The following is a 17,756-nucleotide window of genomic DNA, read 5'->3' on the forward strand; positions in this document are numbered from 1 at the left end:
AGCTATACTACTACAATATGAAACCAAAGTAGGTTTGTGTTTTTTATTGCTTTCCTAGATTCAGTCCAAGTTTCATGTGCATAATTCTAGGTGTATCGAAAATAATTAAAATCCATTTGCTTCTTACCTAGAATACTTACCTAATAAAAGTAAATATTCTGTTTACTTTAATCTGTGCAAGAAGGGTCAAAAGTAAAGAAATTTACTACAGAGTTTAACAGAGATTCTTATATATGGCTGCATGATTCCTTGAGATGAGTGATGATGATTCTGACAGTGATAGTGCCGACCCAGAAAACGAGAACTGTATACATGAAAGCTGTCACGATTCAGAAATACAACAAGAAGCATCAGAAAATGATGACTTTGAATCACAATAAGAAGTAATTCAAGAAGATGTGTTTCTTTCATAAAATAATGAAGGAAAAATAAATATACTAGAAATGTCAGAACAAGATCTTGTAATACTATTGTACATTTACCTGAATCCAAAAATGAAGTTCATATAACTAAAACCAAAATAAATATTCTTAAATTATTCTTGAATAAAAATATAACACACTCTATTGCAACACATATCAATATTTACACCAATAAAGTTTGTGATAAATTTTCTAGGGAAAGGATGCTAAACAAATAGATATCATAGAAATCAGCTCTTACATTCATTTATTATATCTGTGTGGCTCTCTGAGATGTTCTAGAAATAATTTATCAAAGTTATTGGATAACTCAAAGGACGATCAATGTGAATTATTTCGCTTATGTATGTGGAATAACCACTTTAGCCATTTCTTCAGATGTCTGAGATTTGATAATATCTCTGATAGAGGTGTTCACAGAGAGACTAACTAGTTGGCTGCTATCATAGGTACTGGATTTCTCATGTGGTGTATACTATACTGTATAACCATATAAAAAGTATTGTACTTAGATTTAAATAAAAGACTGCAGCAATCATTGATGTACACCCTTCAAAGTATCACGTTGCAATATTACCAAATGGATATTCAGCTGATAAGCTTCTCTAATCAGAATCTCTTATGAGTAAGCCAATTGCGACTTCGCCTAAAGTCACTTGTACATTAGCATATTTGCTAATTCATGTCTCTGTTTAAAAATAATAGCTTAATAATGTCATATAGACAAGCCACACATGTCTACTTCCATTCCAGCAGCTAACATTCTGTAGATAATAACCCGTAGCTGTGAGCCTGCAGTCAAATAGTCATTACCCAGTCTAGAACTACAAATCAATAAGTAAACAGACATATTAAATAAAAAATGAATAATTAATAAAAAGGCTTCTACTCCAACATCTGTAAGTGATGTAGACAACACCAGAGAAGTATGTTGAATAATGTATATTCATTAAGGTAAATCTTGATTAAACAGAAAGTGGTCCTACAATAAAACAAAGTTAGCCCTATTCAATGCTGTAAAGTTGCATTGAGAGTGTTATGAGAATGGCAGCAGAATCACCAAGCTAAATAGTCATCCAAGACACACAACAAACTAAGTCTATTTCATGACCAGAATACACAATATATTCGCCAGCTCAGAATAATTTGGAGTTCAGCATGACCATTTACACAATAACATATGAGAGATAATAAGTAGAAACTCAAACTCTATTTTTAATTCTGTAATGCAAGTAGAAATTAAAGTTCTGCACTGAAGCACATTCAGACTTCATGCAGCTAGAGTCCCATCAATAGCTTAACTACCATAGCAGCCATTCACCATACAGAATCAATCATCCACACAACCAAATAACACTTGTTACCAGAGGTAGGCCTGCCTTCTTCTAGAACTAGCATAGAAGTGCCACTTGATCACGCCACTCAAAAAATGTTTGTCTCTCTTGATTCCAGCACTGTTCCGTCATTGCCTAATTCTCACTGGCTGAAGCACATCCCCATCAAAAAATACATTGTTCTTTTGTTCTACATACATGATTTCACTCAACTTGACCACTTTCTGTACTACACTAATAGATTACAACAATAATTAAATAAAGAATTGCTACGAAGATTCGATTACACTTAGACCATTCACAATAAATAAAAATAATGGTTTGTTCATAAATAAATAAGCTAGCATTCTTGCACAAATGTGCTCAAGTAAAATGACATATAAGTGTTGTTAAACACTATTTTAGTAACACATTTCCTCACATCGTTTTCTTTCTTACATACTTTTTCTTTAACTTTATGAGCGTGCGCTTTGTTCTTATAGACAGAAATTCTTTCAAAATTTTTCTTTTACAATCATCTGTCATCTCTTGTAATACTTACTTCTTACTTGTGGGATAGTATAAATGTTATCATTAGCAAAATCACTTGTATAAAATCATTCAACTATATTTTTCACATCTGTACAGAAACCATAACCCTTTTTTGAATATATGAATCTGTAATTGATAACATAATTCAATGTTATATTTGTAATTTTATTCTATAACATTATATCGAAAATCATACATTAGTTATTTTAATGAATCTACAATATTAATTCCCCCTAACTTGTTTTAGTAAGTAATATTTCAGCCCTTTAGATAAGTATTGTATCTAAATTTTCATGAACGACTCTTTTACCTTTAATTTGATGCAGTTATTAAACTATCATATTTTGAAGCATCAAAAACTGATTTTGTTTCTGCTCCATTTTTTATATTTGCCATAGCTTTTCCAAACACAAACTTATTTACCAGTTTCTAGAAGTATTCAAACCTATATCTCTTTGTAACCAATCTGACAAATAGTATTGTAAAATTCTGTGATGTTCTGTTAACTTTAATCTGAGTTCTAAATACTGTTTTTAATTTGTCAGTGAAATATATATTAAGCATCATTATATAATATTGTCAGTACTTGAAATTAATTGATTTAGACATCTTATTTTTGAATCAAGAGGAATATCTTTATGCTCATAATTTAATTTGTCAGGATATTCTAAATCTAGTTCAAAAATGCAACCATGTCTTGTTTTATCCTGCATACTTGATATGTATTTTTTTATGAAATCTAAATGAAATTCTGAATAGTTTCACCAGTTACACCCTTCATAAGACAAATATGGGACATTGCCCACCTACATAGAGATAATTAGCATTTAAACACATTAATCAATATGAATTTTTTTCTTTATGCAAATCTTTTAGATATTTTTTATTTAAATTTACATAATATCTTCCAATGTTGGGATATTTCACCACTAACTCTCTTTTCATTAACCAATCATGCTACAATCATATACTAAGTCAAATGGTTGCCAAGACATTTTAATATTTCATCCCAACTTGAACTAAGTGCTGGATATGTTGCTGCTCGATGCAGATGTCCACACTGGACTATCCTGTACAAGGCTCTTCATCTCTGAATAAATAGCGCAATCTACACCCATCTGAACATGCCTGTTGTATCCATGCTAGGTCTGCTCTTCAGTTTTTACATGCACAGCCCATTCCCTATACATCCCTCTATTAACAAACTCACTATTCGTTGATGCCTCAGGATGTGTTCAAGTATGTCTGAACCACTTGTTGCCCTCATTTCACTTCCATTCAAGGCTACACCACAGACAAATTTCTTCTGAATAGAATTTCTCATGCTTTAGTTTACATTAGCTGCTAAGAAATTCACCTTTCTCACAAATGTTTTTATTGTTGTTGCCATTCTGTATGTTATATCATCTCTGTCTCAACTGTCAACTCATCTATTACTTCCAGTTTCTCATTTCCTTATCTCATTCTTTCGTTTCTGTTTGATTTAATTCGACTATATTCCATTAGCCCTATTTTACTTTTGTTGTCGTTCATCATATAATCTCTTTTTAAGATACTATTCATTCTGCTCAACTGATCTTCCAAGTCCATTGCCATCTCTTAAACAATTACAGTGTCACTGGCAAACCTCTGATTATTTATTTCTTCTCCTTAGCTGTAATTTCTTGTCCAAGTTTCTCCTTGGTTTCCTTTACTGTTCGCTCAATGTACAAATCGAAGATAACCATGACTCAGTACCTCTTAGTCCTTAGACTCATACTCCAGTCTGGTTTCTGTACAAGTTGTAAATAACCTTCCACTCCCTGTATGTTATCTCTAATACTTTCAAATTTTCAAAGAGTGTAGTCCAGTTAACATAGTCAATTGCTTTCTGTAAATCTACAAATACCACAAATGTAGGTTTGCCTATTATTCAATCTATCTTCTGAGACAAGATACAGGGTCAATATCGCCTGAAGTGAAACTGATCTACTCCAGTGCTGGCGTTTACCAGTTTTTCCATTCTTCTGTAAATAATTAGTGTTAGTATTTTGCAGACTTATTAAATTGATCATTCGGTAATATTCACACCTGATGGCACCTGCTCTCTTTGTAACTGGAATCATTATATGCCTCTTAAAGTATGAGGGTATTTGCCCTGTCTCATATGTCTTTCAAAGCAGGCAAAATAGTTTTGTCGTAGCTGGCTCTCCCAAGGATATCAGTAATTCTGACAGAATAATATGTACTCCAGAGTCCTGGTTTCGACCTATGCTTTTTAATGTTCTATCCTGTTCTCCTCATAATATCTTCCATCTCATGTACATCTATTTCCTCTTATCTTTGTATAATATTGTCATCAGTTAGTTTCCCTTATGAATGACCCCCCTATGTATTCCTTCCACCTTTCAGCTTCACTTCTGTGCATTGGTACTGGTTTGCCATCTCTTGATACCCACACAGTTGCTTTTTTTATCTCCAAAGCTTCTTTAACTTTCCTATGGTTGCATCTATCTTTACCCTAGTCATGTGTGCTTCTACAGTGTTGTATTTGTCGTCCAGCTATTCTTGCTTAACTATTTTCTGTCAGTTTCATTCTTAGACGTCTGTATCCCATTTGCCTACATCATTTGCAGCATTTTTATATTTTCACATTAAAACAATGAAATTCAATATATTATGTATTGTCCATGGATTACTAGAAATCCTTGTCTTTTTACCTATGTGATTCTCTGCTACCTTCACTGGCTCATCTCTCAAACCTTCCCTTTCGTCTTCTATTGTATTGCTTTCCCCTAATGGAGTGCAGTGTTGCCTGCTGTTCTCCCTGTAATACCGAACAACCTGTTTCTCTTTCAGTTTATCAGGATTCCATCTCCAACATTTTTGCAATTTCTGCAATTTACATCTGCATTTGATAATAAACGGTTTATAATTATAGTGTTATCAATGATTAAATTATGATCTTTAGAAATTCCACCAGATGTCTCTCTCATTCCTTCCCCCCTCCCCTGTCCATGTATTTCCACTTTTTCCCTTGTCTTCGTTTTCCTACTGTCAAATTCCAGTCGCAAATCACAGTTAAATTCTCGTCTCCTTACTTACTGGATAATTTCCTTTATCTCATCATGCATTCTTCCAAACTTGTCATCACCTGCGGAGCTAGTTGCCATAAAATTGCTACTACAGTGGAATGCGTTGAATTCATGTCTGTCTTGCCTATGATATTGTGTTCACTATGCTATTATAAGTTCCTTACCTCCTTTCCTGTTTTCTTATTCATTATTAGCCCTCTGCCTACATAATCTCTATCTTATTTTGTGATGGAAACCGTGTGATTACCTCGCCAAAAGTTCTGTTCTTCCTGCCACGACATTTTATTAATTCCCACTACATCCTACTGCAGCCTATCCATTTCCATTATCAAATCATCTAACATAACTATCTGGTTAAGAGATCTAACATTCCATACTCCGACCTATAGAATGCCAGTCTCGTTTCTGCTCGTGATATCTAGTCCCCACCCAGAGATCCGACTTGGGAGAAATTTGCCTGTGCAATATTTTACCCACGAGGATGAGACCGTCATGAAGCCATACAGTACAGCTGCATGTCCTCAGGAAATATAACGGTTGCAGATCCCCCTTGCTGCTAACCATCCGCAGTACAACATAGCAAGGGACTGTTGAATAATGCCAGGCCAGATCAGCCAATAGTCTACATTGTTGCCACTGAAAGTTTTGAAAAGGCTGCTGCTTCTCTTCAGGCATCACAGGTTTGTTTGGCCGCTCCACAGACACTTCTCTGTAGTGGTTGCTCTGTATCTTTGAGTCAGCCATGCCTCCCCAACTGAGCAAGGTCAATGATTTGTAGAGACCCTAACCAATATGATTTTATTCATTGATTTTAAAGCTAATAATGAAACCTCGGAATTTTTTAATATAAATCACCATATTCTCCTACCTTCTTCTTCTTCTTTTTAGCGCCATCCTAATAGAACAGGGTCTGCTTTTGGGTCAATGCACACCATTTCTTACGATATAACCCGTGTTGTAGATTACTTGATCTTATATCTGTGCCCATAATGTCCAGCCACCTTAATATAGGTCTTTCACGCTGTCTCTGGCCATCAACAGTGAGATGATAGGCTGAGCTGATGACTGAACTCGGCGGTGTCTGTGTGATGTGTCCACACCAATGAAGTCTCCCTTTTGGCATTTACTCATGGAAACTTTTCAACTAGTTGTCGAATGATATTGTTGATATGGTTGAGCAGAGAAATGTCTAAGACTTTCTCAGAGCCACATTTCCAAACCAAGTGGTGAGTGCTCAACACATTTAGATGTGGGCCAACGCTCAGCATCATATAATGCAACTGGACTCAGCATTGTGCAGCGTACCTTTCATTTTAGGCGGATAGGCATCTTCTCATCATAAAGAACACCAGTGATGTCTCTGAATCGCGTCCAGATTGTGATGATTCTTGCTCACTCACTCATCCACATAGCTGTCACTCTGTAGCCGAGAACCTAGTAGCCCTTTGCACTCTGTAAGAGAGACACGCGGCGGCTCCGCGCAGAGAATTGCGCGGACTCTTTGTGGAAACAATGAGACCACTGACAAAAAAGTAGGATATACATTAAAAACAAAAAGGGCGCTTTCGTTCAGATACATTTCCAAAACATTACCGTTCAAAACATTTCAATGTATGATATCTTCTGAAACACTCATCAAGGAGGAGGGCTGGGTTTCGTGTGCGTGTTTCGCAATGCACAGCTTCAGGCCTGCCACATTTCTTTTTCCTGTCTGAACACACTGCACAATCCTTATGCTTGTTCCCAGGAAACTTGTTGATAGTGTGCAACTGTCCAGTCAAGAGTTCTTCGTCATCAGAAATTGACCTCGTTTCCACACTGGATTTCTTTCTTCACCAACTAAGTCTCTCATAACACTTTTACAGAGTACTTTGTGAGGCGGTTCTAGCTCCAACAACCAGAAGCACACCGGACTTTTCATTAGAAAAGCATAACTGGAAATAAATTGGTCATATCAATAAACTCTGTCCTTCGAAGTATAACCAGTAATGTCATTTGGTTCCATTATTTCTTCTCTTTCCTTTCTGTAAGTGACTCTGTGTTATTTGCTTTTGTAGAAAGCATGAGTACAGTCCGTTTATCTTGTCATGCCAGAATCATCATTTTATTATTCCAAACGCATTTTTTCACGCTTTTTCAGACGCAGAGCCCCTTTCTTTATTGCATCAGGAAGATTTTTCCGATTGGCCTGGATCGTTCCTGTGAGATGCGCATTCTGTTTCAACACTTCGGCAGCTAATGCAACACTTGTATTTAACAAGAAAAAAAAGGCCGGTGTATAAATGATACCCTGATTGCCCTGTGTCATGTCTGATATTAGACAACATTTGAAGAAATATTCTCTCAGAAAAATTCAAGCCTGGACGAATGAATAACCCTGTTGTTCATAGCGCCAAAATGGGTTATAAAACTGCAAATATAAAGGTTTGATGAATCCGAAGTCACTAAACTCTAAGTTCTCATTTTGTTAGTTTTTTATGATCGTACATTTTGAATAACACGCGGCCCTTGAATGATACTGTAGATTCATCAGGAGCTAAATATCTATATAGTCGATAAATTTCGAGAAACTTGCAACACAAATAATCCAATATATTCTTCATTTTACTCAGACGTAACTGGGCTTGAGTGCTGACATTTATGGCACTCTCTGGATTAGAAACGTGAAGTGCCCATAAAATTTGCTTATATCGTCTGCGAGTAAAACAGTCTGAAAAGAAGTCAGATGACTGTAACTATTCTCTTGAAAAAATGTCCTGCAAGTTCTTACGCTTTTGTAATGCCATATACAGTAGCACACCATGGGAGTGTTTCATTTCTTCCTTGGTAACATTTCTCCAGTCCCGCCATCCAGAATGTTGTGGAAGTGGTGTCACTTTATGTATTTTTGAAATAGATTGTAAAAATTAAGTAAAACAAACCAACAAGCTATGACGGAACATTACCAGTTTCAGTGATAAGACCACGCTCTGCATCGTCAAAAGGAAAAGTCAGAGCCATTTTCGCTCCACATTCGCCACGAATCTTCTGCAGAACCACTAGAAAAATGCACATTTTCATGGTTTTCATCATCTACACTAGAACTGTTTAGAAATGAACCACTGTCATCATCAAAACCACTCTCACTTCGTTGTCACTTAGTGATTCCTCTAAAAGCTGTTAAATCTCTTACTTAGAAAGAACTGAACGTGCGCCAATTTGAACAGAGTAATTCCAACATTATTTTGAACGCAACTGCAACTGTTTGACATAGAGTTAACACAGGTTCCTCTAGATGACAGCGCTAAGCACAATTGATGCTTAGTAATTTCAGAATCGAGAACTGAGCATGTGGGAGCCGCGAGAAGGCGTGTCGGAAGAGGCTCGACATCGGAGCGGAAAACAAAATTCACAACGTCGAGTAAGTAGAAATATTTTTCAAAGTATACTGAAAACTTTTAGCAATGGAATCATTAACAAAAGAAGAAAAGAAAATATTTTGGACTTGATTTTCAAGATCCTTTCTGTTATCCACGTATAGCATCACATCACAGCATATAGCATTGTTCATGATACACACTTCTGTTGGTTACACATTATTGTATCTACTGCGGTAACAAAGAACAGCAGACACAGAGCTAAGCCTTCATGAACGCCAGCTGTTGCATGGAAGCTGTCAGGCAATCCTAAATCTTCACTTATAGCACATTCATTTAGCTTACTATAGAAATCACTTTTGGGTGGTAGCTGATGTTCTTTAAATCTGTTCTTTTTATTCAAATATTCATTGCAATAAACTCTCATTCTTTCAACTAGATGTGGTTTGTTTCTGGAAAGTTCCTTTAATGTCTTCCATATGATCTTCCTTCAAGTGAAATGGCAATTTATCTATTGATTAAGCCATAAATCTAAATGTATCTAGTATACTAATTTTTAATCTGTTCCTTTCTTTCTGAAGCATATTTTTCTTAATTATTTTCAATTAACTCAATTTTTTCCTTAATATTTCCTTGTTCTTTAATATAAAGATGCGAATTATGTCCTGAAAGATTACACTAATTATGTGTTATATATGTGTTCACAGTTTGGTACCTGATAATTCAAGATACAATAAACATTTACTGTACCTTTAAATTAATCATTTAGATGATAATGATCACTTATGTTTTGTTTGCACATTTTTTAATTCTATGTACCGTTTTCAGTTCATCTTCATTTTTATTTAAACTTTCAACAACACCTGTTGACAATGTAATGAGTTCTTTAAGAATTTTTATCTTGTGTTTCAAGTTATTCTTCTATTTTACTGAGTGTGCCCTTATTCATCTCCATTTTTCTTTTATCTTGATTCAAAACCTGGCAAATTTGTTGTGAGTTATTTAAGAATTTAAATTTTGTGATGAAATTTTTTTCAGTTTTACTAATAAATCAGGAATTTTGCTACACAAATATGACATATCTTTGGTTTAAAATATTTTCTTTTCTTCTTTTGTTAATGATTCCATTGCTAAAAGTTTTCAGTATACTTTGAAAAATGTTTCTTCTTACTTTTTAATCATTTATATAAAGTTTTTGCTTTGTTAGCTCCTCCATATGTTACAGGACCTGTAGAATCACCATTAGCATATTTAATAATTTATAATAATAGACTGAAGATGGTTCATTTTTTTATATTTGATTGTGTAACATTCTTCTGAATTGAGCTCACATATATCAGTTTTCTGTAATAAACTCACAAAATCAGCATAAAATGAAAAAGGTACCTTCATTTTTATCATTATAATTTTGAATAGTAATTTTTTCACTCTTTGTAATTCCATTCTAAATGGTGTCTCCTTTAAACAGTTTTCTACTCATTTGTCTAATTTCTTTTTTAATTAAAATTTGGCACACATATACCACATATGAACTTAGATTTCTTGTATTTTGTAATTTGTTTTAAAATTAGTCAAGATAGAGCATTAATCGAACAATAATGAACATTATCACCATTTTTAAAGTACATTAGATTGATGCCTGTATTTGGTCCCAGCAGAGGTTCGAGTCCTCCCTCGGGCATGGATGTGTGTATTTGTCCTTATGATAATTTCGGTGAAGTTGTGTGTAAGCTTAGGGACTGATGACCTTAGCAGTTAAGTGCCATAAGATTTCACACACATTTCAACTTTTTTTATGCCTGTATTTCTCTTCTTGTTATCTGTAATTTTAAGGTGACAAAGTTCATTTCTCCTTTAAAGCGATGAATATTAGTTGATATATCCAACTTTGTTTCATTCTGTGAAATATAGTTAATTTTAATCAGATACTGAAATGTGCTCTGTTTCTCATCAACATGTAAACGAACTTTCTTATATTTGTGTAAAATTACCAACACCACCACCAAGCTTCATGCTTGCAGTTTGACGATTTTGCGGTAAAGATACAAACATTGTGACTGCCCCTTGTATCAACTCAGAAAAATTATTCTTAATACGACATAGAGATACGTGTGCTAGACACTCTGTGTTTACCATGGACTTATAAACAGCGCAGTAGTTAACTGCTGGAGTAACGGATACAATTTGTAGACTTCCAGCTGTATATCTATTGTTTGAAGCGTTTTAGAGCATTGAAAAGTGAATTAAAATGTATCATTTAACATTAGAAGCACATAAGATGGATGAAAATTGAGATGCCTGCGTTTATTACGCCACAATCATATCTTCAGATCTCTCTTTATGCTACTAAGAATTGTCCTGTGTTTGCAGTCCACAGAAGCAGAGGACGTGTCCAAAACCGTGAAGAATGTCACCTACCTGGCCGTCGCCGTCATGCAGCTGTTCCTCCTCTGCAGCAGCAGCGACGACCTCATGGCTGCAGTACGTACCAGTGTCTTGCCAGTTTCTCGTGTTAAGTTAATTGCAAATGACATGCAGTACTTGAGCCAGCCTTCGACGTGCCGTGCTGACTGACGAGGACGTGGAGCAAGAACAGTTTGTGACGTCACAATATGGAGATTCACGTAGCATAGCATTCATGTGCGTAAAAACGCATTAAGTCCTGTCGAATTCCGACTCTTTGCTACGAAACGTGAGCCAGTGCTAAGCTTGACACCTTTCTACGTCTCCTGCTGAATCGAGCATACCCCGTATTGTATACAAGGCGAAAAATGCCGTATCTGGTGAGTTTCGTGTTACAGTCTGCCAACTAATAAAATCTGCTATTTTAAGGAACTGACACAATTACCAAACATAGAAAACGCAATTTTTGCGGTATGATTTAGTACGGTAAGATATCGCGAAACGGTACTTCGGTGGTGCTCATTGTAGTTGTTGTTGTTGTAGTCTTCAGTCCTGAGACTGGTTTGATGCAGCTCTCCATGCTACTCTATCCTGTGCGAGCTTCTTCATCTCCCAGTACTTACTGCAGCCTACATCCTTCTGAATCTGCTTAGTGTATTCATCTCTTGGTCTCCCTCTACGATTTTTACCCTCCACGCTGCCCTCCAATCCTAAATTTGTGATCCCTTGATGCCTCAGAACATGTCCTACCAACCGGTCCCTTCTTCTTGTCAAGTTGTGCCACAAACTCCTCCCCAATTCTATTCAATACCTCCTCATTAGTTATGTGATCTACCCCTCTAATCTTCAGCATTCTTCTGTAGCACCACATTTCGAAAGTTTCTATTCTCTTCTTGTCCAAACTATTTATCGTCCATGTTTCACTTCCATACATGGCTACATTCCATACAAATACTTTCAGAAACGACTTCCTGACACTTAAATCTATACTTGATGTTAACAAATTTCACTTCTTGAGAAACGCTTTCCTTGCCATTGCCAGTCTACATTTTATATCCGCTCTACTTCGACCATCATCAGTTATTTTACTCTCCAAATAGCAAAACTCCTTTACTACTTTATGTGTCTCATTTCCTAATCTAAATCCCACAGCATCACCCGTCTTAATTCGACTACTTTCCATAATCCTCGTTTTGCTTTTGTTTATGTTCATCTTATATCCTCCTTTCAAGACACCATCCATTCCGTTCAACTGCTCTTCCAAGTCCTTTGCTGTCTCTGACAGAATTACAATGTCATCGGCGAACCTCTAATGTTTTATTTCTTCTCCATGGATTTTAATACCTACTCCGAATTTTTCTTTTGTTTCCTTTACTGCTTGCTCAATATACAGATTGAATAAAATCGGGGAGAGGCTACAACCCTGTCTTACTCCTTTCCCAACCACTGCTTCCCTTTCATGCCCCTCGACTCTTATAACTGCCATCTGGTTTCGGTACAAATTGTAAATAGCCTTTTGCTCCCTGTATTTCACACCTGCCACCTTTAGAATTTGAAAGACAGTATTCCAGTCAACATTGTCAAAAGCTTTCTTTAAGTCTACAAATGCTAGGAACGTAGGTTTGCCTTTCCTTAATCTTTCTTCTAAGATAATCGTAATGTCAGTATTGCCTCACGTGTTCCAATATTTCTACGGAATCCAAAAAGGTTTTCCCCGAGGTCGGCTTCTACCAGTTTTTCCATTCGTCTGTAACAGCTGTGACTTATTAAACTGATAGTTCGGTAATTTTCACATCTGTCAACAGTTCCTTTCTTTGGTCATTATGATTTCTATAAGTCAGTGGTTCCAAACTTTCTAAAACCATCACCCCTGAGTGCAGTCAGGTACAAGATAATACCCCCTCCCTCCCTCCACCAAGATTACTGCCTAACTACGCTTTGGAATCAATACTAACTTTTTTGAACACTTACAGTATTAAAATTATGAATGATAAATAATATTTAATTTTTTATGGGTGTTTGTTAAACCACAAACTAATGCGTCAGTGAGACTATGGGTATGCTTATTTCGAACAACCCTTTTTTATGGAATTCTCAGTGCACTGTGAGTGTTACTCAAAACTACTTCTCACAAAAGAAAGCCAACTATCGACATTGAGGTAAATACTTGTTAGGAAACATACTTCCTCTGCTCCAGTTGTCTCCATGGTGACACTTGCTGCACCACCTCCTGCATCTCCATTTAAAATCTACCGAATTAAAATGAGTACACTTTACTTAGGCCTAAGCTTTTTAGCTCACTTCACTACCGGACTCCGCATTTCTGAACTGCCTGCCTATGCTTTGTGCCTGGCCATTGCCGCTAATAATAATAATAACAACAATACACTATAGTACCTACAGCAGTATAGAAGCCATTCCAGAGTTGCTATTGTGCTGACAGTTGGTTCGCTTATTATTCCAAAATCAATAACGAAGCAATTTCTGATCTATTGCAGGAACTACCTACAACCTGGAGAAGGCATTTTCATGAGATATTTAAGCATATGTGGCGAATATGTCTCACTTTTACTGTTATACATGCAGGATACACAAAGTGCAAAATTTGTATATAGTGCGTCATTTTGTGAGAAAGATAATGTTTATACATACATTTCACAAGCAGAGCAATGTGTCACATGTTACAAATAATTTGGTTTCGAGACCGAAACAGCTCAGGCTTTTTTTTTTACCCCCTCAGAAAATTATATTTTATACCTCATAGGGTTATAATTTCCAAATTTCCAGATTGGAAACTGTTGTGGATTGGCAAGACAGCCAACCCACTATGAGAGGAAGCCGAAAGGCACGCGTTTAAGCTCATGCAGGCTGGCGTGAGGTCTGGAACAGGTCAAGGAAATTATACTAGGAAAGAACGTACGTAGCTGCTGGAATATTTAACTTTAATCCATAATTGGTGAACATCGCTCTTGACGGTACATGTTTTACAGCATCAACAGTAACTGGTAATGGCGCCTTGCTAGGTCGTAGCAAATGACGTAGCTGAAGGCTATGCTAACTATCGTCTCGGCAAATGAAAGCGTATTTTGTCAGTGAACCATCGCTAGCAAAGTCGGCTGTACAACTGGGGCGAGTGCTAGGAAGTCTCTCTAGACCTGCCATGTGGCGGCGCTCGGTCTGCAATCACTGATAGTGGCGACACGCTGGTCCGACGTATACTAACGGACCGCGGCCGATTTAAAGGCTACCACCTAGCAAGTGTGGTGTCTGGCGGTGACACAGAAACCACGTGTAAGTGGAAACTAATCTACCACCCTAGCCGAGGTCGCTAAAGCACGTCTGTGTGATGGTGCTCGACTCGGAGGTAAATTGGTTCGAATACTAGTGAAGGGTGAAGTCTTTAGTGCCACTATTTCGTTGGCGACGGGGGGGAGGAAGGGGGGGGGGTGCGTGGTGGCACAAAGTTCCTGATTAACAGTCTCTGTGCCAATGTCCTGCATTAAATTCCAAAACTTTCTGCAACTTCTGATTAAATGGGGGCATGTAATACTGTTGGTGATCCATCCATCAGGTGGAGATGTTCAGCTCGACGTTCCCCTTGGTGCTATTCAAGGATAGTTGGCTACGTGCAAGCTCTGGGTTTCATCCTCTTCCTCCTCTCATTATCATCATCATATGAACATAAAGATAAAACTGCAATATAGTTTCTTACACATACATGCCGGTAGAATTGGCGTATATTGCATGATACTGTCAAACGCGATTCTGGGTGTGAAGGCGTTGCCGTAATTGTGATGGAGTCTTCTCATTTAAAAGTAAGTGGTGTGATGGATTTGTTGCTCCAGAAAGCGTGTGGGGCTTAGGGGTAGTGCTGCTTTCATAGTCTCTACTTGTTGTCTACTGTGGAGGGGGGAGGGTCCCATAGTGCTCAGAGCCATTTGAACCATTTTTTTCTTCCTTTGCTCTTTCGTCCCTCCCATTGCGGATATGTGAGAGTTGTTTCTTGTGTGTCTGTGTTCTCCATTGTGAACAGTATATTCGCATAATCAGTGATTGTATGAAATTTGTTACTCTACTTGGGGAAATATGCGGAAATCATATCATCCTCGCCCCCTCCCCCCTCCACAGTAGACAACAAGTAGAGACTATGAAAGCAGCACTACCCCTTAGCCCCACACGCTTTCTGGAGCTACAAATCCGTCACACCACTTACTTTTAAGTGAGAAGACACCATCACAATTACGGCAACGCCTTCACACCCAGAATCGCGTTTGACAGTATCATGCAATATACGCCAATTCTACCGGCAGCTGCTATCCTCCATGTAATTTCCCGAAATACGCACGCTGTTTGCTGAAGGTGGACCAAACCATACAGGCTATTTAAGTCACCTCAGTTCCCAAGATGACAATGATGGATTGCAACCAGTGCTTCTCCTTCATGGTGACAGACTTTTTGTACACGACCACACCAACCTCCATTTATAACCCATTCACACAGGCTCGAAGATCAGCCCTTCACCTCCCTCCTCACCAGGCAAACCAACATCCCATACACCTATTCAATTCTTGCAGCAAATGATTCGACAATCCATATCTATTGGTCAGAAGTCTGCACATTAGACCTTGGCCTCAACAAAGAATTCACTTGGACACTTATAATTGCAGGTTTAGTAGAACCAGTTATCAGCACAACCTTTCTTCACACTATCACCTGGTTCCAGACCTGTTTAAATGTGCTAACTCACTCAGCCAGCACCTGCTCTGCTTCTGTCACACTTGGTCGTGGTCTCCAAAGTGGCCCAGCACAATGGCACAGGTTGCTCTGACCCCTACCACCACCTTTCTCTGATGTACCCGATGGTCATCGGCCTCTCCAGGAATGCCTTCATACTGCTGATCATATTCAACACATCCAACAAATCTCAACCCGCACAAAACGAAGTTTCACATACATCATGACAGCAGTGTCATCAGACACAAGATCCAAGATGCCAGATGGGAACTCCATGCGAAATGACTGATTCTGGATTGGCTACATAAACTGTCTTCATCCATCGCCTCCACAACTCCATTCCAAACTACCCCAGCGAAGGTCAGTACAGCACCACTCGCTTACTCACCTTCTGCTGAGTCTTCGAACACTCCCCCCCCCCCCCTTCCCTGCCAGAAAGATTCAGTGTGCCATAAGATCACCACATCCAGCCATCTGATACACCATAGACCATGTCAGCTACTGATAGACCTATTTTGGGCCACCAAAATATCAGTGAATAAGTTCACAGATCACTCAGGTCGTGCAGTGACGTCAGAATCCTCAATGAGCATGCTTTTATGGACAGCTACCCAGTATCAAACAATCTGAACTTCACCCATTATTTGGCAAATTCCTCTGTTTTTCTGTTACAGACGGTGATATACCTAACTTACACGCACCTGTGTGTCCAAACGACATTCACAAGACGGCCATTATTATGCCTTTCGGTTTATTCGAACTTATGTTCATGCTGTAAGGACTTACGAATGCAGCACAAATATGGGAATGCTGCAGTGATAGTTTACTTTTTCTTCATTAAATTTTAATTTTCTCACTGGACGAAGAATCTCACAATAGTCACCTGAAACAAATTTTCGAGAGCCTCTCTCACAACGGCGTTGTAATCAACGAAGACAAATATAAACTTTGGCTCGAAGACTACGTCCTACGCCACAATGTATAGAGACTATGCAACAATTGCCTACACCACAAGACTACCAAGAAGAACTGAACTACTTCAGTTCTTAGGCATGATAAATTTCTACAAAGACACCTTCCACAGGCAGACTCCTTGCTGGGCTGCTAAGACAAGCTCTCACTGGCAAAAATACCACCAGCAAAAGCAGACTCACGTGGACGAGGAAAGCGCGATCCCCTTTTGAAAGAATTCCCAACAGCTGTCCTGACTTAGAGGTGTCTCCATTCGGCCCTCTGTAGTGCTGACCAGTAACCGTAACAACAAATCAGCGCTCGAATGTTGGGCAATAGTCCTCTATAACAATTCGTACTGATAACACTGTTCGACATGGGTTCTATTCCTGATATTAAAGTATGTGCTTCTAGACCATTTTACCGTGGGAAATTCAAATATGTAAACAAAATATCGTTGCCAGGGATACTTTTTATGTAATATGTATATACACTCCTGGAAATGGAAAAAAGAACACATTGACACCGGTGTGTCAGACCCACCATACTTGCTCCGGACACTGCGAGAGGGCTGTACAAGCATTGATCACACGCACGGCACAGCAGACACACCAGGAACCACGGTGTTGGCCGTCGAATGGCGCTAGCTGCGCAGCATTTGTGCACCGCCGCCGTCAGTGTCAGCCAGTTTGCCGTGGCATACGGAGCTCCATCGCAGTCTTTAACACTGGTAGCATGCCGCGACAGCGTGGACGTGAACCGTATGTGCAGTTGACGGACTTTGAGCGAGGGCGTATAGTGGGCATGCGGGAGGCCGGGTGGACGTACCGCCGAATTGCTCAACACGTGGGGCGTGAGGTCTCCACAGTACATCGATGTTGTCGCCAGTGGTCGGCGGAAGGTGCACGTGCCCGTCGACCTGGGACCGGACCGCAGCGACGCACGGATGCA

The 17,756-nt window shown here is 38.4% G+C and overlaps 1 protein-coding gene across 1 annotated transcript in view; it reads left to right on the plus strand.

Annotated features, from left to right (window-relative positions):
* Positions 1 to 17,756, plus strand: part of LOC126150946 (odorant receptor 13a-like) — a 199,007-nt gene that overhangs the window by 121,155 nt on the left and 60,096 nt on the right. Inside the window, exon 5 of the mRNA XM_049915909.1 lies at positions 11,088 to 11,198. Coding sequence (XP_049771866.1) covers positions 11,088 to 11,198 — 111 coding nt within the window. The remainder of the gene's footprint in view (positions 1 to 11,087; positions 11,199 to 17,756) is intronic.

This window comes from Schistocerca cancellata, chromosome 2, assembly GCF_023864275.1.
Source record: "Schistocerca cancellata isolate TAMUIC-IGC-003103 chromosome 2, iqSchCanc2.1, whole genome shotgun sequence".
Lineage (NCBI taxonomy): Eukaryota > Metazoa > Arthropoda > Insecta > Orthoptera > Acrididae > Schistocerca > Schistocerca cancellata.